This window comes from Halichoerus grypus, chromosome 8 (genome assembly GCF_964656455.1).
Source record: "Halichoerus grypus chromosome 8, mHalGry1.hap1.1, whole genome shotgun sequence".
Taxonomy (NCBI): Eukaryota; Metazoa; Chordata; class Mammalia; order Carnivora; family Phocidae; genus Halichoerus; species Halichoerus grypus.
In genome coordinates, this window is record NC_135719.1 from 56799191 (window position 1) to 56820470 (window position 21280).

The 21280-nt window shown below is 34.9% G+C and overlaps 1 protein-coding gene across 9 annotated transcripts in view; it reads left to right on the forward strand.

Annotated features, from left to right (window-relative positions):
- The window catches only part of ZNF280D (zinc finger protein 280D), a 302477-nt gene extending 297638 nt beyond the window's left edge, over positions 1 to 4839 (forward strand). For all 9 annotated transcript variants that reach the window (XM_078079286.1, XM_078079290.1, XM_078079289.1 and 6 more), the window contains one exon: positions 2882 to 4839. In XM_078079286.1, the coding sequence (XP_077935412.1) occupies positions 2882 to 3506 (625 nt within the window). In that variant the 3' untranslated portion in view covers positions 3507 to 4839. The remainder of the gene's footprint in view (positions 1 to 2881) is intronic.
- Positions 4840 to 21280: the final 16441 nt, after the last annotated feature.

Here is a 21280-nt window from a genome sequence, read left to right on the forward strand (position 1 = left end):
TACTGCAGATCCTTAATTTTGAAATCTTTTCAACATCCTTTAAACATCTTATAGTTGTTAAATTTTTAACTAGTAAAAAATTTTTACTAGTAAATAAAATGTTAACAGATTTTAATTGCCCCTATTAAATGAAAACAATTACAAGATCCTACAAGTTACAAAATGGGGACAATTTTTGCAAACAGGTAATATTAAAATCTTTTCTTGCTAAAGTATTTTCAAAAGCTTTATAAAGCTACTTCTATGGTGGGACCTTAACATAAAAGTTTCAAACTTCAGGGATTGGCTTTAAAAAATTTAATGCTCTGGGCGCCTGGGTGGCTCAGTTGGTTAAGCGACTGCCTTCGGCTCAGGTCATGATCCCGGAGTCCTGGGATCGAGTCCCACATCGGGCTCCCGGCTCAGCGGGGAGCCTGCTTCTCCCTCTGACCCTATCCCCTCTCATGCTGTTTCTCTCTCTCTCTCTCAAATAAATAAATAAAATCTTAAAAAAAAATAAAAAATAAAAAAATAAAAAATTTAATGCTCTGATCAACACTAAAGACCACAAGACATTCTTTTTTACTTTCAAGATTTTATTTAAATTCAAATTAGTTAACATATACCATAGTATTCGTTTCAGGGGTAGAATTTAGTAATTCATCACTAGCATATAACACCCAGTGCTATTCATAACAAGTGCTCTCCTTAGTGCCCATCACCTATTTCTACCTCCTTCCACCAACCCTCACTTTTTCTCTGTAGTTAAGGGTCTCTTGGTTTGCCTCCCTCTCTGTTTTTATCTTATTTTAGAAGCTTTCTTAGCAAAAGAGAATCTAACATTCTAAGTAGAACTTAATTCCAGATAAAGATAATTTTATTTTGTCTTTTAAATTAAGTAATTTCCCCATGTCTATCTTTATGCTGTGTATCTTGTTAACTGAATGAGATTAATTAATCTATTGCCCCTGAAAAGAAAATTATGGAATAAGGCCTTATGAAGGTGTCTCTTAGACTTTACTAGAAAAATGATCTAGCCCTTTCTTCACCTGGAATTTGGGGACACGGGCAGTGGTTAACAAAAATTCAATGAAGGAGTTTGAAAAAGCAGACTAGTCACCTCTCTATAATTTAACATTTCTGTAAATTGTAGCTAATCCAATAAGATCTGAACAAAAATAATAATTATATAAGTTTAAATGAAAATATTATAATTGTTTGCAGATGGTATAATTGACCTATAAGATCCAAGAAAATGAGCTAAGAATGAAATTAATGAGAGTATTAATTAAGGTAGCTTACTATAAAAATCTGAATGTTTTAGTATGCCAATAACATGTGATTACAAAATACAATGGACAAAAAGTTAATTCACAATAACAAAAATGAGAAATGTACAGGATCTAAATGAAGAAAATGAAAACTTACTGTGATAGAAAATAATTAATAAGTAATGTATGATAGGTCATTTTCCAAATTATTTTATAGGTTTAATAATGAATATTTAGTTAAAAAATGCTACTGGGATTTGGTTTAGAAACCAATGATGTTTAAAGGAAGATTCATATTTTTCTATTTACTACCATAATTTATTAAATCATTGCTCTCTTGTTAGATATTAGGTTGTTTCTGTATTTGCTTTTTTTTTTTTTTTTTTAAGATTTTATTTATTGAGAAAGCAAGCAAGAGAGCAAGCATAAGCCGGGCGAAGTGTCAGGCAAAGGGAGAAGCAGACTCACTGCTGAGCAGGGAGCCTGACATGGGACTTGATCCCAGAACCCAGGGATCATGACCTGAACCCAAGGCAGATGCTTAATCGACTGAGCCACTCAGGCACCCCTCTGTATTTGCTATTTAAACATTGTTTTTATGAGCATCCTTGTACAAATGTCTTTTACATTTTTAAACTATTAAACTTAGGGAGAAAAGTAGTGGATAGTAGGTGATTTGCTCTATTAAATAATAAAATATATTGTTAACTATAATTGGTAAGACTAGGTGGTATTGGCCCAAGAATAAAGACAGATCAGAACGAAATAAATAGCAGACTTATTTAACTTATATAAATATAAGTTCGTAAATAATGAATGACCATTTGATAACATTGCTTTGATATTTTGTCAGTTCATTCAGAAAAAGTCCAAATTCCAGGTGGATTAAGAGAAGAAATAAGATATCTGTAATCATTAAATTTATTTTTGATAAAATAAGTATTGTAACATCTAGATAAGGAGCTGGAGATCCTCTTTAAAGTGTTCTGTTTCTAATGTTTTATGATTCACTGTATAGTTTCTGTTAACATGCCAGGTTAATAGAGAACACACAGACACACTCATATACACATAAACATTTATGTATACACATATGTTTATGTATATAATATGCATGTTGTATATTTACATATTTTTTTCAGGCATGTATTTATGTTTTTTTAAGTTAAACTGTTAAAAATTAGAGAAATGTTTATGAATGCTTATTTGATTTTGCATAGGGTAAGACATTCTAAGAGGATATATAAATCATTTAAAAAATGTTTTTTTTCCAAATATATTCACTTCTTCTTTAAAGTACTCATACAAATTAATAAGACTGCTTAAATTTCCACTGAAGACAGGGTGTGCACAGATAAAAGTAATGATTACCAGGACTAAAACCAGTTTTGATAGATTTCCCAGGTCTCCTTTTAATATGTGACTCTGGAGTTTCTCACTCTTTTGCCTAAGAAAATGGCCACTCCTAAATTGTAACAAAGCAGGACTTGGGACCTGGATTATTTTTTTCCTTTTTGGCAAATGTACCTTGACCTTTTTTTTTTTTTTTTTAAGAGCATGTTTTTATTTCGATAGTTTTTAAATATATCGTGTTCTGAAGAAATAGATAATAAATGGCTTTATTTTTTCAGTAAACAAGATAAAGCTTCTTCAGAGGAAGAAAAAAATGGATGTGATACAAATTCATTTGAAGGCTCATTAGCAACAAAAAGTGAAGAAAGCGTAACAGTTTCAAATAAGGAAAATGATACCTGTCTCGAAGACCAGAAAACGGGCTTAAAGAATATCTTCAGTCATGATTCAAATATTGATGCCAATAAAGTAGAAAAGGAGAAACAAATAGAGCACATTTGTCAGGAAACAGAGTTGAAGATGTGTCAAAGTTCAGGAAACTTAATTTCATGTGATCAGATTGAAGATTCCAACTCCAGTGAAGCTAGGTTTTCTTCGAAGAATATTAAGGATTTGCAGTTAACATCTGGTGATGTTAGCATTGATCAGTTTTTGAGAAAAAGAGATGAACCTGAATCTGTTAGTTCTGATGTTAGTGAGCAAGGCAGTGTTCATTTAGAACCTTTGACTCCATCAGAGGTACTTGAGTATGAAGCCACAGAGATTCTTCAGAAAGGTAGTGGTGATCCTTCAGCCAAGACTGATGACTTAGTGTCTGATCAAACTGACAGTGTTCCTGGAGAAAATAGCCGTAGCACAACAGAGACAACAGTAGACCTGGCAGATGAAAAAGAAAGAAGTTGAAATTTAGTAGTCATTCTAAGTTTAGTGTACCAACGGTAAGAACATTTGGAACAGTGCTATCAGGTGAGCTCAGAGGTGCTGTTATGTAGAGTTCAGAAAGAGAAAAATGTGAAGGAAGTCATTCATATACACTTTACCTGTATGTTCAACCTAGGTTCTTAAAGAAATCAATTCACTGATAATAGCATGATTTCTGTGGATTTCCAAGAAGCCTTTAAAACATAACAGGATTTTAGTGGAAGTTAAGTTTGCAATGGAAAAGTCTCATTTTATGGTTTGTGAGGAGAACTTGGTGGCCAGTACGAATTGATTATTAGAATATCAATTATAATAATAAAGCTTTTGAAACTTCCATCAGTCCTAAACTAAAAGATTTTATTACCTATGTATTCTTTTCAGTTAACTTGAAGGGATTTGGAAACCCCACACCTTTTGGGAATAATTGATTAAAAATAATGGCTGATAGGCATTGTTAATGAAGGCTTCATTTTGAGTATGATGCTGGTAAATGGAGCATGCTTAGAGTGCGAAATTAATTGATCTAATGAGAATTTGGATGAGCGTAAAATTAATTTTGGATTTAATATAACATTCCAGACTGTCAGAAGCATGTAAACAGAATATTTGAATCTGTGTACCTCCATACAAGTGTTAGCCTGCCAGGCTGTAAACTTACCTTAATTAAACTTTCAGTGAAAGTGAAATTATTAAGATAATAAATTTATATTTGTGCTTTTTGTCAGTGTGTAAGCTGTGCAGAAATCCTTGATGTGCTAGTTGTATAAAATAGAAACCCATTGTTGAAACTCCTGTAGCTATTATGCTTTTAATATTGTTTTAATGATCTTTAGAAATAGACCCATAAAAATGGTCTGGAAACCAAACCAAAGTATGGTATAATGTAGATATTGTAAAGCAGTAAACTGAAAACATGTCCTGGCTCATGCCATGTTTAAGTGACTTTTTCTTTAATTGTAAAATAGAAACTTCAAATGGGACCTAAAGCAGTGATGTAAAAAATTGGTTTGGGATATTTAGCCTAATTTATCCATATCCTATTTTATCCATAAAATGGCTGCTAAATTGATTTTTCAGTTGTTTTTTTATCATCTAGAAAATAATAGAGATAGAAATAAATAATATGAATAACAGTAGTTTGCTTTAAAGTACTAAAAAATTTATTTAAAATGCTACATTTTTACTTCTTAAAATGTGCTTTGAGTTCTTAAGTTTTGTTTCACTGAATGTTAAACGTTTTAAACGGCTATTAAAATTCTGCTGTATATAGTAGTTTTTGAGTAAATATTTGCAATAAAAATCTGTCCCTGAATAATTTTATTTTTCAGAAAACTGCTTGAGTCGGATTACCTTTGGCGCCTTTAGAAATTGTATACTTGTTCAAGGAAATTTCATGTTAAAGTTAGCGGTAGGATTTCATTCTGTATTTTTTAATTGATGCATGATTTATTTTAAAATAGGACTTAAAGTACTGGGGAAAATACTGGTAATGTTTGCAGAGAATAGATTTACTTTAAAAATTCTTTTAATTCAAGAGAAATATAATTTACTATTATAGTTTTCTATCTGTTCAGCAAATTAAAGAGGCTAAATAGGCAAAATATATTATTGACTTACTTTCTTGAAAAGTTGTTTTTGGAGGGTCAAGTATTTTCATCTTTCCTGCTACCAAGAAAAGATAGGGAGAGAGGGACTTTAGCTGTTACACTTCACCTTGTTGAAACATAAATCTATAGCTGACAAGATTTTTGGAGTAATTTAAATCTTAGGAAGAGCAAAGCGTGGAAGAAAATCTATCTTAAGACCATTTTCTGAATCCTATTTAATTAGTTACCAAACCTATCACCTAATGCTACAAAACCCTTGATCACTGTGCCAAGATAAGTCTCTAAGTGACACTGTTATCCCTTTGAGCTTTGGGTAGTTCCTTCTGCTGTGGCTCTATACCTTTAGAGTAGTGGTATTCAAAGTAGCTAATCAGTGAGCTGTTTATACCTACCCACTATTAGAAAAGGAACCTGTACCAGACTGTAAGTCCTTCACTGAGAAAGCCTGGCAATGAAAACAAAAGTGTAGTTGAAACAATGGTTATTTCAACTTGGTTAACATAATTGGTTTATGTTCTCACACCATCTCATTTCATTTCCGTTCAGGAACAAACAGTCCAGGTGTGCAAACCAAACCTTTGAGTAGCAGTGCTTTAGAACAGTGGTCAGCAAACTTTTTCTGTGTAGGGCCAGATAGTAAATAATTGTAGGCCGTGTGGTCACAATTATTCAACTCTTCCTTGTAGTTCGAAAGCAGCTGTAGATGCAATGTAAATGATAGCCTGTTTGTGTTCCAATAAAACTTTATTTACAAAACAAGAATGTTTGGCCCATGGATTGTGGTTTGCCTGTGCCTGCTTTGGAGTGCTTAGACTACCTTAATATGACAGTGAGAGCCAGTGATGCACTCTAGTCTAGACTGTTTGCCTAAGAACTACGAACCAAGGTGCCTTAGTGTATTATTGTTACCTAACAATAAAATTATGATTGATTCTAAGTGCAGTTCAATGACACTAAGAAGCATTGTATTTGTTTTGTGGGATATACTTTTAATTTACATTGAAAATCTGAATGCCATCTTTATTTGTGTTATTTCTTCCCCTTTGCATCTCTCTGAAGTTTGAGGGAGGAAATTGGAATTTTTCTCATCCCATAAAAATTTTTAAGAACTAAACATTTTAAAAAGGAACTGACAAGATACAAGTCACCTTGTTTTAGCTGTAAGTAAAAAGATGAGGAAACCAAATATCTAAGCAATTATTTGCTTAAGGTTACAAAGCTAAGATTTGAATGAAATTTGATCTGATTCTGAAATTAGTGTTTTTCTACCACATCTGTAGTTCCCAGCATTTATATTGAATGTCTGTTTTTAAAATAAATTATCTTTTTGCAAATAATCCTCCCATTGATGGTACTAATTATAGTTTTATTTATTCATACACTGATTATATGCATTTGGAATGGAGGACTTCTTAATCTAAGGAAAAGGACCTAGTGATCTTTTTTATTAATAGGATTTGAGGAATTTTACCTCAGGAGCAGTAGTTAGTGAATATATTATTAATAGGAAAGGTAGCAAGTAATTTAAAGATATACTTTATATAATAATTATAGAAGTTTTAACATCATTAAATATTTGTAGGCTTCTGTAATGTCATTTTTTTACTTTATGGTTGACATGATCGTTTTTGTTCCATTGAAATTATTATTCCAAAACCACTCACTTGTGCTGACTTCAATGAAGGACTTTTGTATGTGTGTAGGCACTAAAGAAGGATTGCAAATATTTCATTTTTACTAGATTACTTTAACACTAAGACTTGTTTTTTCAGCTAAGACACGAATCATTTGACTTACCTATTCAAGATACTATTAAAAGTACGTATTAAAAGAGAGAAACAACTATTTTTTAAAGTATTTTTTTAAGTGAGGCCTATCTGCAGGTCCATGTAGACAAAATGAATAGTCAAGTAGATCTTTAAAAGTTATGGCAATGTTTAATTATCAGCTCAAAAGCTATAAATTAAAAGATACTTCACCAGGATCATCTTGTAAAGAATTAAACACATCCGTAGCAACACATGTTAACATCATAGAGGGATAAGGTCTCCTGAGAAGTTACTTTTACAGTTAGGTAAAGTTAACTTTTAATTGCTTGTTAAAAGTATCATTAAATCGCTTTCACTATTTAAAAGAATATACTAAGAATAAGTTAGTCTTCTTTGATGACACACTGTATGGTGAATGATGACATACTTCATCATTAAGAAGATTATTGAACTAAGCTATAGATGAAGCCATAGCCACGATGTTAATGGCCTGGATAATTGCAGATCACAGAAGTTACCATGGATTTTGGTTTCCAGAAAATACCCCAGGCACATCTGGAGTCATTTGGCTTTTCCAAAAACAACAGAAAAACGGACTGCATTACTCACCCAATCCATCCACTTTTTAAAAATGAATCCCTCCCCTCCCCCCAAATATTAGAGCAAAACTTGCCATTTGTGGAGAATTTGGGAGAATTTAAACTATAATTTTAAATTTTTAAAATATTTTAAGTCTTCACCCCCTGCCTTAAAAACATGACTTTAATTGTTCTGTATCAGGGGCTAGCAAACTCTGACCCATAGTTGGCCACCTGCTTTTATAAACACAGTTGTATTAGAAAGCAGCCATATCATTTGTTTGCATATTGTCTGCTGTAGCTTGTGCACTGAAACAGCACAGTTGTACAGGACAGAGACCATATAGCTCACAAGCCTAAAGCTTAAATCTGGCACTTTAAGAAAAAGTTTGCCAGCACCTGCACTATATTTTTATATAGATATATCATAATTTTATAACCATTCTTGTATTTTTGCTATTACAAACACCACAGGGAAGCTCTCAGTTCATAAATTTTGGTCTACATTTGTTATTACCTGTACTAGAATTCTAAGTGCAATATTAGATGGAAGGGTATTCAGTTTTTACGTTGAAAAACACTAATACTTAACTTTAATTATCTTCCCAAAATGGTTATGGGCAGCCTCTTGTTCCAGCATGAGCTCCTGAGTTAAGAGTTTATTTATCTAGATTTTTTTCTTTGACTCTTCAAAGTCAACTTTTTTTTTTTTTTTTTTTTTTTTTTTTTTTACCTAATGTGATTTTCATTCGTGCTATTCACCAAATATTTCTAGTGTGTGGTCATATGACTATTTCCTGGCCAACAAGTTGTAAGTGAAAAGTAACTTCGGACTTAGATCATTTAAATGTTGATGTGAGACACTTTAGGACCTTCTTTTCTCTCTGACATGGTGATGATGATTGCTACATCAGGCAGGGCTCCTGAGGGACTGTGAACAGAGCCTCCCTGTTTATTTAGATGGACATGCAGCGTAAGGAAGAAATAAGCATTTTTATTTTAAGTTAATGCAGTTAGGGAATATCCCATCTGATACAGGATTAGTCCTGAAAGTGCCACAAAAAGAAACAAAACTGTACTAAATTAAACTCTCTTGCATTGGTTTAGATGACAGATGGTTAAGTTACATGAGGTGATCCACATTCTGCTATGGTGAAAGATTTGGTAAACTTGCCTGTGATACTTGGAAGAAAAATAATATAGTGAAGTTGTATCTCTGTTGGAAGGGTTTGGATAACAATTTTGTTTACTATATTAGTTGCATTTGACAAGATATTTTTTTTTTTAAAGATTTTATTTATTTATTTGACAGACAGAGACACAGCGAGAGAGGGAACACAAGCAGGGGGAGTGGGAGAGGGAGAAGCAGGCTTCCCGCGGAGCAGGGAGCCCGATGTGGGGCTCGATCCCAGGACGCTGGGATCGTGACCTGAGCCGAAGGCAGACGCTTAACGACTGAGCCACCCAGGCGCCCCTGACAAGATATTTTAAGAAAGAAGTGAACCCACATGAGAAATGGTAGGATTGCCAGTGGAAACAGAATAGGAAAAGTCCAGAAATTTAGATACTTGAAGGGTTGGCAGAGGCAACACTTCTCATCCCCAATCAGTAAAAGGAGAAAGCCCTTAAGCAACAAAGTAATTAAATCAAGAATATAACCATCATACTAATTGTTTAAAAGACTAATTAGGTTAAGGAGAGGTCGCCTCATAGTGTTTCTATGCAGGAATTCTTCCACAGCATTTCTTGGGAAATTTATGTATTTTTCTGAATCTCATGACAAATCAGTCAGGAAATTGGTGAAACAGGAAAAAGTATTGCAACTAAGCAAGATTAAAGCTTAGTAATGAATTTAGAGTCATTACTGGATTGAAGGAATCCACTGAAGTCAAGCCCAAAAGCAAGAGTCCAAGAGTAAAGTCAACATTTCCAGAAATCAGAACAGGAGGACGTAGAAGAGGAGTGGTCACAATCTGATGACACAATCTTACTTGTAGCTATTGCCATGTTATAAATGTATGTTTATGTTCCTGTCGGCTACTAAGAGTGAGTCATTCTTGTAAGTAAAATAAATGTTAATAGGATTATATATAGTATAATTTATGCAAATCTCATCAATGGTGTTCCAAGAATAACACGTGGAAGCAAATTAATTCCATAAATTGGCAATTTTGACTTGTGATTCTGTGTGGTGCTATTACTCTTGATGGGACGTCCAAATGTAACATTCAGATATACCAAATAAGTTTGTTGGCATTTCCCAGTTTGTATGATTATTTGCCAAAGGCTGCTGTTCTTTGCAAATACTTTAACTAGAAATGCTAAGAAAAGAAGTAAATGTTTTTTGGAACATTTTGAAATGAGATCAGAAACTGATCTAAACTCTAAATTAGCAAAAGCAGTATCAATTTCAACAGCAAGACCAAAATCAGGGAATGCAGACAAAATATTTTCATCATCAAAAAGGGAAAAAAGCTTTTATAAATCAACGTGTAACCTAAACCGACTTGTAGAGGTTTTAGGATAATCCTTAGCAACTCAACTAATACCAATCCAAAAATGAAAGGTAAGTTTCTGTGTCTGAAGTGTTTGTTACAAAATAAAGATAAAAACTCTCAGATAGGGCAGTTAATATTTTGTGTGCTTTTAAGTTTCATTTTAAGATAAACTTTTAGTAAGTATTTATAGTACTTTCAATTTTTAAAATGATTTTTATTTGGCACTTATGCTAATGTCCTTCATTTAATATTTTCTGTTATCAAATATCTTTGTCAGGCAGAGACAGTGGTATTGAAATATATTATCTTATCATAATACATTGGTTCATATTAATAAACCATATATTTATTATTATGTCTTTTTAACAAAATATATGAAACATTTAGCATAATTATCACAGAAAAATGATTCAGTATTATGGTCACTGATAACTATTTCAAAACATATTAAGTATAGTGTTATGAGAAATACAGAATGATGATTCTGTATAATTTTGGGATTCCTGAGAATTCCCAGATATTTTGGTTCCTTATTCCCATATCCTAAATATTAATATGTGTCAGGAATTGGAAATACTAATGCCTGCAAATCTGTTCAGATAGGCAAAATGGCTTAGGAAATGGGTACTAAAGTGTCAGTCTTCTACCAATGCCTGATGGGCTCAAGGTACTCCAGCTAAATTTGGGGAAAATTTAGGGGGGACCATGTCTTTAAAATTGTGGGTGTGACTATTGGCTCATTGCTAACTGGAATTATATAAATAAGAAGCAAATATTTTGAGAGAGTTATACTGTCAAAGAAACCAGGAACCTGGATTAAAAGTTTATAATTGTTCGAGAATTAAAATGAACACTTAGGCCCCCAATTTTCCTTTTTTTTTCTTTCCAAGTTTTTATTTAAATTCCAATTAGTTAACATACAGTGTAATACTAGTTCCGGGTGTAGAATCTAGTGACCCAAATCTTCATTAACACCTGGTGCTCATCACAACAAGTGGCTTAATCCGCCTAGTCCCCAGCACCTATAAACCCTTAGATCCCCTTAATCCCATCAGCTAACCCATCCCCCTGCCCACCTCCCCTCTGATAACCATCAGTGTGTTCTCTATAGTTAAGAGTCTGTTACTTAGTTTTCCTCCTTTTTTTTATCCCCTTTTTAAACTTTTTTTAATGTTCGTTTGTTTCGTTTCTTAAATTCCATATATGAGTGAAATCATATGGTATTTGTCTTTGTCTGACTCACTAGTTTTGCTTAGCTTAATACACTCTAGTTCCATCCATGTCATTGCAAGTAACAAGGTTTCATTCTTTTCTTTTTTTTATGATTTTATTTATTTATTTGTCAGAGAGAGCGCGAGCGCACAGGCAAGGGGAGCGGCAGGCAGAAGGAGAAGCAGGCTCCCTGATGAGCGAGGAGCCCAATGGGGGACTTCATCCCAGGACCCTGGGATCACGACTTTAGTCGAAGGCAGGTGCTTAACTGACTGAGCCACCCAGGCGTCCCGCAAGATTTCATTCTTTTTGATGGCTAATATTCCATTGTATATATATATATACCACATCTTTATCCATTCATCAGTTGATGGACATTTGGGCTCTTTGTACAATCAGGGCTGTTGTTAATGTTGCTATAAACATCAGGGTGCATGTATCCCTTTCAATTAGTACTTTTTTATCCTTTGGGCCCTCAACTTTCTTCATGAGGTAGCAGATGGAAAAAGTTTCTTGGTCCCCAAATAGAACCTATTTTCCAGTATCCACCTCAGATGTGGTCAAAAGGATAAAGAAAAAGGGAGGGACCTCCTAGACGGTGGGATCAATAGCTGTGGACAACAGTGGATTAGGGATCCCCTCAAGGAATTTTTGTAGCAGAGAATTGTTCTGGGCCAGTGACTTTGTGTATCTCCCATCTTTCCCTTTCTGAATAGGAGTGTTTATTACGGTTTTTCTAATTCTATTTCAACCTTGTATATGTAAGAGACAGATAGCTTTTTAGTTTAGAGGTCAATAGTTCAAGAGGAGACAGTGCATACCATCCCCCGACTTAGAGACTGGGAGAAGATACTGAACTTTGAGCTTGCTGCCATTGATTTAATGGGACTTTTGAGTTACCTCTCCTCAGAAGAGAAAATGTGTTTGGGCTGTAAGAAGGAAGGTGCACTGAATAACTTATTGACCAGAAGGATGGCCTGTGATAGTCCTTAGGGTTATTCACCATATAGTTAGGTTCTCCCTAGAGAACCAGACACAGCAGGAATACACTTCCCTTGTGGGTGAGTGGAGCCATCTGTCTGAATCTGGCCTGTGAATTGTGAGCAAATATGATGTGTAACTTCTGAACTCAAGCACTGAATTGCCAATTTGAGACCTTCTAGACTCTTGTCTTTCCTCTGATTTGTTTACTGGAAACATTTGAGATGGTGGTTGCTCTGTCATCTGAGTAACTAATGAACAGAAAAACCACCCTTCCAATTTGCAATGGACTTTTAAAATAAGTGAGAAATAAATTTCTGTTGCTTTTAGTAATTGACATTTTGGGGGTGGTTACTACAATGTAAGTCTAACCCTATCCTGAAGGGTAATATCGTGAAAATCTTTTCATGCCAGTACCTAAGGACCTATGTCAGAATTTCCTAACCTTTTTAGATCTGCCTCAGCATTTCCTATCTTTTACTACTATCGTCTTGCATACTAGTTTTATATTAGACCCCTTGGGATTTTTTTTTAATATTTTATTTATTTATTTGACAGAGACACAGTGAGAGAGGGAACACAAGCAGGGGGAGTGGGAGAGGGAGAAGCAGGCTTCCCTCGGAGCAGGGAGCCCGATGCGGGGCTCAATCCCAGGACCCTGGGATCATGACTTGAGCCGAAGGCAGACCTTAACGACTGAGCCATCCAGGCGCCCCGGGATTTTTAAGAATCATTTTATTGCATAATTTAAAAAATAGTTTTAGAACTTTTACTTCTGGCCAGTTTGGAGTAATAAGGATTGGATTTACCTTCCCCCATGAAATAAACAAAAAAACATAAAACAATGGTTTTCAAGACAGTGACCTCAAGAATGAAAGAGTGATCCATGAGACAAAACGAATGAGGTGAGCCCTATGGTTGCCTGAGTTTACTGACTTGAGAGCTCACAAGCCATAGCACAGAGAAAGGAAAGTGAGGCATCAACTGAGAGATTCCCTGAGGAGACAGAGCTGAGAGTCTGGAAAGGCCCAGGGAAGATGAATTCACAGGACTGAGTGCCAGAGATGAGAGCTGCACAGAGATTTGCAGTATTCAGCAGAGTACTATGTTGTATGTGAAGAAACTAACCAGGGCTAGGGAAAGAAAAATCTGAAAGGATTAGGGGGAATAATGCTGGCATTTTAAACAGGGCTAGAAACAGTGCATATTCCTATAAGAATTTAAAAATGTAAAATTCAGGGAGCATTGGGTGGAAAACTCAGGAAATTCTTGCTTCATTAGTGTGAGAATAATTAACACTTACAATAATTAGCAGACTGAGCACTGCTCTGTACCCAACTAACAAATCATAAAAGCAAGACCTGAAAGGGTCAAGTAATTTCCACATATGTGTATTATATCCCAGAACAAAACTCAAGAAGATACAGAGGAATACAAAAATAATGAGTACCCACAAAAGTAAAATTCACAATGTCTGGCATCCAATTAAAGATTACCAGGCATACAAAGAGGCAGGAAAACATGATCATAATGAGGAAAATAGCTCGTCAAAATTGACCCAGAACTGATACAGATGTCAGAATTAGGACAAGACATTAAAACAGTTAATAGAATTATCTTCAAAATATTAAGAAAATATTTAAAAATCCAAATTGAATGTTAGAGATAAAAACTACATCTGGGATAAAAATTATGCTGATGGGATTAATGGCAGATCAGACACAGCAGAAGAAAAGTTCAGAGAGTTTTAAGACAGCAATAGAAACAATCCAGTGAGCTGCAGGACATTAAGGTCTAATATTTTCCAAACATGAAAACTATCCATGAAAAACAGATCCAAGAAGCTTGGCAAATCCCAAGTATGTGATATGTGAAGAAAACCCACAAAGGTAGCATAATAAAATTGCTCAAAACCAGTAATAAAGACAAAATTTTAAGCAGCCCGATAAAATTTTAATTTAAAGTAGCCAGATAAAAAAGACATGACAGGGGCGCCTGGGTGGCTCAGTCGTTAAGCGTCTGCCTTCGGCTCAGGTCATGATCCCAAGGTCCTGGGGTCGAGTCCCACATCGGGCTCCCTGCTCAGCGGGAAGCCTGCTTCTGCCTCTCCCACTCCCCCTGCTTGTGTTCCCTTTCTCACTGTCTGTCTCTCTCTCTGTTAAAAAATAAATAAAATCTTTAAAAAAAAAAAAAAAAAAAAAAAGACATGACATACAGAGGAAAAAAGATGAGGATGACATCAGATTTTCTTAAAAGCACTGAAAGAAAAAAAAAACTGTCATCCTAGAATTATATTCCTAGCGAAAATGCTTTTCAAAAACAAAGGCAAAGACTTTTTCTGAATTTATCATTAGGAAACCTGCAGTATAAGAAACGCTAAAAGAAGTCCTGTGGGCAGAAGGTATACACTTGAGATCAAATTACTTCACTATAGTTCAAATTTTCTAAAGCCCTACTGATTTTTTATTCCCCTTGATCAGTTACTAAAGGGCATGCTTTAAAATCTCTGACTCTGATGATGGATTTATCTCTTTATATCTGTAATTTTATCATCTTTTGCTTTAAGATTGTATAATATACATACAAGCTTAGTTTATTTTCCTGGTGAATTGAGCTTTATTTTATAGTGACCCGGTTTATCAAATCGAGTAATGCTTAGCATTTTTGTTATTTTGTTTGAAATAGCTATACAAATTTTCTTATATAGTTTATAAATACAAATTCTCAGGGGAAATCCTCCCTACTCCCGGCATGTCACAGTTTGAGACAGATAATTTTTTTGCTGTACCAGTGGTTGAGGGAGTAAGCGAGCAAGTATTTCTAATTCACCCTCACACTAAGATATAGACCTTTGTGGTCTCAGCTTTGTAGGCCAGTCTCCTATTAGACATGAGCTTTGTTTTCCTTCTCCAGGGTTAGGCTGTAAAACTGATGCTCAGTTTTCAGTTCAGCAAGTACTCTCAAAGCAGAAGTCAACTTCAATGCTCAAACTCTCTGGGTTACTGCCTGCAATGTTTCTCCTCCTGAATTTTCTTCTTTCTTCCTTCCTTCCTTTCCTTCCTTTCCTTCCTTCCTGCCTTTCCTTCCTTTCCTTCTTTCCTTCATTCCTTCCTTTCTTGATTACAACCTATTTAAGAAGATTTTTAAAATATTTGTCCAGACTTTCTGGTTATTTTATGTTCTGTTCTTGGTTCTCTTTCTTAGTGTTAATTTCCATCAGATGGTGTGGTTTTTTTTTATCTGCAGATTCAATGTTCAGTGGGAGTTTTTTCCCCCGCCTCGCCTCTCTCTGTGCTCACCCCTCCCTGTTTGGCAGTTTTGTGGTTTCCTCCCTCTAGTCATCCAGGACCCTAGTCCAAAACTGGGTTTTCATGCCTAGGAACTCCTGCCCCAAAGTGGCTTGAGGCTGTGCCTGGCCCAGTATCTTGGGCAGGATGCAGCTTTGCTCAGGTCTCTGTGCAGTTTTCTCTGTTGATCCTACTAATAATGAAGTTATAGAGGTTTACATAAGCAATAACATCAGATAGTGATCACATCCGCTTTCTCAGAGCCCAGCTAGACCATGGTCCCATGCCACATACGGAGTGCTTTCGTCACTTCAGACGAGTAAAAAAATCCCACTGGCTTCTAGTTGCTTTGTGGACCCAGAAATCTGCAGGGCTGTGGCTTTAGCCACATCTCACTCTTGCCTTCTGTTTCTGACCCAGAGAAATGTTCATTTCACGTTTGAACATGAGTTGGTCTTTTTCTTGTTGCTAACTGAATCTATAATCCACATAAGTAGAGCAGGAGGAGAGTTTAAAGTGTGAGTTTATAACACTCTTGACCTGAGGTGTCCCCTTCACATTTCTTTAAGCGTATTTTGTTGTCCTCTTTCTAGCTTCTTTATTTGGATGGTTAGTCCTTTTTGAATCATTTTGTTTTCTAAAAATGAGTTTAAGGTGGTTATTTTTTATAGCTAACATTTACTAGCCATTTTCTATATGCCAGGCACTAGGCTAAAATCCTGTATATCAGTTATTTGCTATAGTTTGCCCCCAGATCTTAAGAGGTAGAAACTATCAGTACCTCCATTTGTAAATTAGGATATTGAGGCCTAAAGAATAAGAAATTTGCCAAAGGTAATCAGATAGGTAGTCTGCTTCTTAAAATCCTGTGCTCCTGACTAGAATTAGATCAACCAGTTAAATGAGGCAAATATGTATTTAAAAAGTTAATAGATTTTCTTTGTTTCTTAGTTCCTTTTCCCTTACTCCACACACCCAAAGTAACCAATGTTAATAACCCTGGTGTATATCATTCCACTCTTGGTACTTGTACAAATGTATCACATGTGTGTGCATGCACATGTACATATACAGATTGGCTTTTCTATGCACAAAACAGCTCTTTAGGAGCTCTTTAAACAAGGATTACATGAGTAAGGAAGGAAGTAGATGCCTGAGAGACAGGAGTGATGAAGACTTTTCACTTCATACCCTATATACCTTTGGCATTTTGAACTATTAGTGAATTGCCTATTCAAAAATAAATTTTTAAAAAATACCAATTTTAAGCCACTAAATTTGTAGTAATTTGGTATGCAGCACAGAAAACCAGTACAGTACAGGTTCTTTCCAGTTGCTTTTTTTTTTTTTTTTAGATTTTATTTATTTATTGGACAGAGGGAGACAAAGTGAGAGAAGGAACACAAGCAGGGGGATTGGGAGAGGGAGAAGCAGGCTTCCCGCTGAGCAGGGAGCCCGATGCGGGGCTCGATCCCAGGACCTTGGGACCATGACCTGAGCCAAAGGCAGATGCTTAATGACTGAGCCACTCAGGTGCCCCAGTTCTTTCCAGTTTTAGCTGGTTTAAGCTGCTATGAACATTGTATACAAGTCTTTAAATCGACAAATGTTTTCATTTACCTTTGGTAAATACTGAGGAGTGGGATTACTAGGTAACATGGCAAGTGTATGTTTAATTGTTTAGGAAACTGTTGCACTGTTTTCCAAAGGGGCTACATTGTTTTATATTCTCATCAGCATTATACGAGAGTTCCAGTTGTTCCAAATTGTCACCAACACCTGGTATGATCAATCTCTTTAATTTTATCCATTCCATTGGGTATGTATGGTATCTGTATTGTAGTGGTATATCAGAGAATATACTCTGCATGATTTCAAACTTTCAAGTGTGTTGAGATTGTCTTTATGGCTGAGTAAATGTCAATTTTGGTTAATGTTTCAAGTGTACTTAAAAGGTATATATACTCTGTAGTTGTTGCCTATATGTCCACTGGGCCAATTTTCTTAATTTTATAATCCAAATCTCTTATATCCTACTGATTTTGTTTGTCTACTTGTTCTATTGCTTACTGGGTATAATGTGAGGTAAAATCTCACTCTGATTCACCTGTTACTCCTTTCAGTTCTTCAGTTTTTCCATATTGCAATCACTGATATTATGGTCTCTGTTACTATAGTTTTGTCTTTTTGAGAATGTCCTATAAATAGAATATTACCTTATGTAACCTTTGAGACTGGCTTCTTTCACTCAGTGTAATGCCTATGAGATTCATACAAGCTGTTGCATATATTAATAGTTGATTCCTTTTTATTGCTGAGTAGTAATCCATTATATTTATAAAAGAAGTTTCTTTATCCATTAACCCACTAAAGGATATATGACTTGTTTCCTGTTTGGTGATTATAAATAGATTAAAAATAGAGTTTGGTGATTATAAATAGAGTTTGGAGATTATAAATATCTAAAATAAATAGATATAAACATTCATGTACATATTTTTGTGTAACCATAAGTTTTTGTTTCTATGGAGTAAATACCTAGGAGAAGGATTGCTAGGTCACATTATAAGTGTATATTTAACTTGATATGATGCTGTTTTCCAGAGTAGCTGCACAATTTGCATACTTAGCTTTAACATTTTACTTAGAATAAATATTTTACCTCTTAAAGTGGAATGTAGAATACTTACCATTATCTGTCCCTTTATCCTCCTTGTTTTATGTTTTATTTGTCATATATATATATTACACCTATATTCATTGAACACTCCATTAGATAATGTTATAATTTTTGCTTTCAGCCATCAAATATTTTTTAAAGAACTCAAGAGAGAATGATCTATTATATTTACTCAGAAACTTACCATTTCTTCTGCTCATCCTTTATTAATGATATGCCAAGTTTCCTTCTGGTATCATTTTCTTTTTGTCTGAAGAACTTTCTTTAGTAATTTTTTTAGAGTAGGTCTGATGACAATTCTCTTAGTTTTCTTTCATCTGAGAATGTCTTTATTTCACATTGATTCCTAAATAATATTTTAACTGGATATAGAATTTTAGGTAGACGGGGTTTTTTCTTGCATTTTAAAAAAAGTTTTGTGCCACTTTGTTTGGGTCTCCATGGTTTCTGGTAACGATCAGCAGTTATTTGAATCATTGTTCCTTTATAATAAGGCGTTTTTCTTTGCTTTCAAATAGTTTTCTTTGTCTTTAGTTTTTAGCAGTTTGATTATGATGTGTTTAGGTCTGAATTTCTTTGGGATTATCCTATTTGGGATTTGCTGAACTTCTTGAATCTGTACATTTCTGTCTTTTGCCAAATTTGGGGAGTTTTCAGCCAGAGGGAACCCCTTTTTTATTGTGGTAAAATATACACAATATAAAATTTACTGTTTTAACATTTTTTAAAAGTGTTTATTTTAATTCTAGTTAACATACAGTGTAATATTAGTTTCAGAGGTACAATATGGTAATTCAACAGTTAATAATTCAATAATATAGGATGGTGTACTATTTTAATGTTTTTAAGTATACAATTCAGTGGTATTCATTACATTCACAATGTTGTACAACCATCACTGCTATCTATTTCCAGAACTTTTTCATCATCCCAAACAGAAACTCTGTATCCATTAAGTATAATTCCCCTTTCCCCCACCACCTAGTCCCTGGTAACTTCTCTTCTACCTTCTGTCTCTGTGAATTTGTGTATTCTAGATACCTTCCAAAAGTGGAATCATACCATATTTGTCTGTATTATTTTACATCTGCATTTTTTCACTTAGTGTAATGTTTTCAAGGTTCATCCATCTTGCAGCATGTATCAGAACTTCATTCTTGTTTATGACTGAATAATATTCCCTTGCATGTATATGCTACATTTTGTTTGTCCATTCATCTGTTGATGGATATTTGGCTTGTTTTGACTTTTTAGCCATTGTGAATAATTCTGCTCTGAATATTTGTGTACAGTCCTGTGTGTTTGAATCCTGTTTTCTGTTCTTTTGAGTATACACCTCAGAGTGGAATTGCTGAGTCATATTATAATTCCTATATTTAACATTTTGTGAAACTGCCAAACTTTTCTACAGTGGTTGCACCATTTTACATTCCCAATAGCAATGAAGGAGGGTTCCTATCTCTCCACACGCTCACCAACACATGTTAATTTCAGGGTTTGTTAATAATAACCACTTAGTGAATAGTATCAGCTATAATTGATTTCTCTCTTTGGGACTTGGATAACATAAACATTAGACCTTTTGGTATTGTGTCACAGGTTCTGTAGGCTCTGTACTTTTTAAGAAATATTTTTCTGTTTTCAGACCAAATATTTCTATTGATCTATCTGCTGATTAATTTACTTGTTTTGCTTTCTCAATTCTGCTATTGAATCCATTCATTCCAGTCAGATTTTTAAAATATTGCATTTTTTTGTAAAATTTTCATTTGATTCTTTGTTTTATCTTCCATTTCTTTAGTAAGACTTTATATCTTCAGATTCATGTTAAGAATGTTTGTCTTTATTCTGGGGATAATTTTATAATAGTTTCTCCAGTGCTTTGACAGATAATTCAAACATCTGTGTCAAATCAGCATTGGTATGTGTTAATTGTCTCTTTCTCATGTAAGTTTAGATCTGTCTGGTTCTTCATAGGTTTCGTATTCTGGATTGTATCCTGGACATTTTGAATATTATGAGACTCTGTGTTTTGTTTAAATCATATGGAGAATGTTGATATTTTTGTTTTAGCAGGCATTTAACCTGGTTGGGTTCAGGTTGCAAGTTCCAACCAGCCATCTGTGGGTTGTGGTTTCAATGTCAGTTCCATTTTCAAAGCCTTCACAGTTTTATGCAAATCTGTCTCACACATATGTGGTTCGGTGTCCAGAGTCCTGAGCGGTAGTCCCTCTCTTGTTTGTTTGAGTTCTCAGTCTTTGGTATGTTTTTTATGATCAGAATCACACATGCACTCTTCAGAAGTGATATACCAGGAGTTCATTAGCAATTTTATCAGGTACTTGTCAAAAGCTTCTCCCTCTTACTCTCCTCAGTACTTACTAATTCCATGGGACTCCCTTTTGATCCTCCACTTAGAATGCTGGGGCTTTATTTATTTCATTTCTGCCATCACCATAACTGTCCCCATGTCCAGGGCTAAGTGGAGAAGGGAAGTCAGAGAGAATTAAAAAAACAATGGGATCCCCTCACCCTTTTGAGACTATAACTCCCCTGATTGGAAAGTTCGCCTCCCTCAGTTTTTGGTGCTTGTGGGGTCCGGTAGCTACAGAGGTTCTGTGAGCCTAAGCTGGAAGCCTTCTCTGACACCTCCCTCTTACCACACCAATGCCCATTTCCTCATTTCAGGCTGCCAAAATCAGGCTGAGGGCTACCAGAGGGAGAAAAATAGTTCACTCATCACTGATTAAGTAATACTTAGAATTCTGTCTTTTTCTCCACTCTTCCTACTTCTATCTACTTTTTATTGTTTTTTTATTAACATATAATGTATTATTTGTTTCAGGGGTACAGGTCTGTGATTAATCAGTCTTAACACAATTCACAGCGCTCACCATAGCACATATCCTCCCCAATGTCCATCACCCAGCCACCCCACCCCTCCTAACCCCCTCCAATACAGCAACCCTCAGTTTGTTTCCTGAGATTAAGAGTCTCTTATGGTTTATCTCCCTCTCTGGTTTCATCTTGTTTCATTTTTCTCTCCCTTCCCCTATGATCCTCTGTCTTGTTTCTCAAATTCTTCATATCAGTGAGATCATATGTCTTATCTACTTTTTAGAGTTCTCAAAAGGTGTTACACTC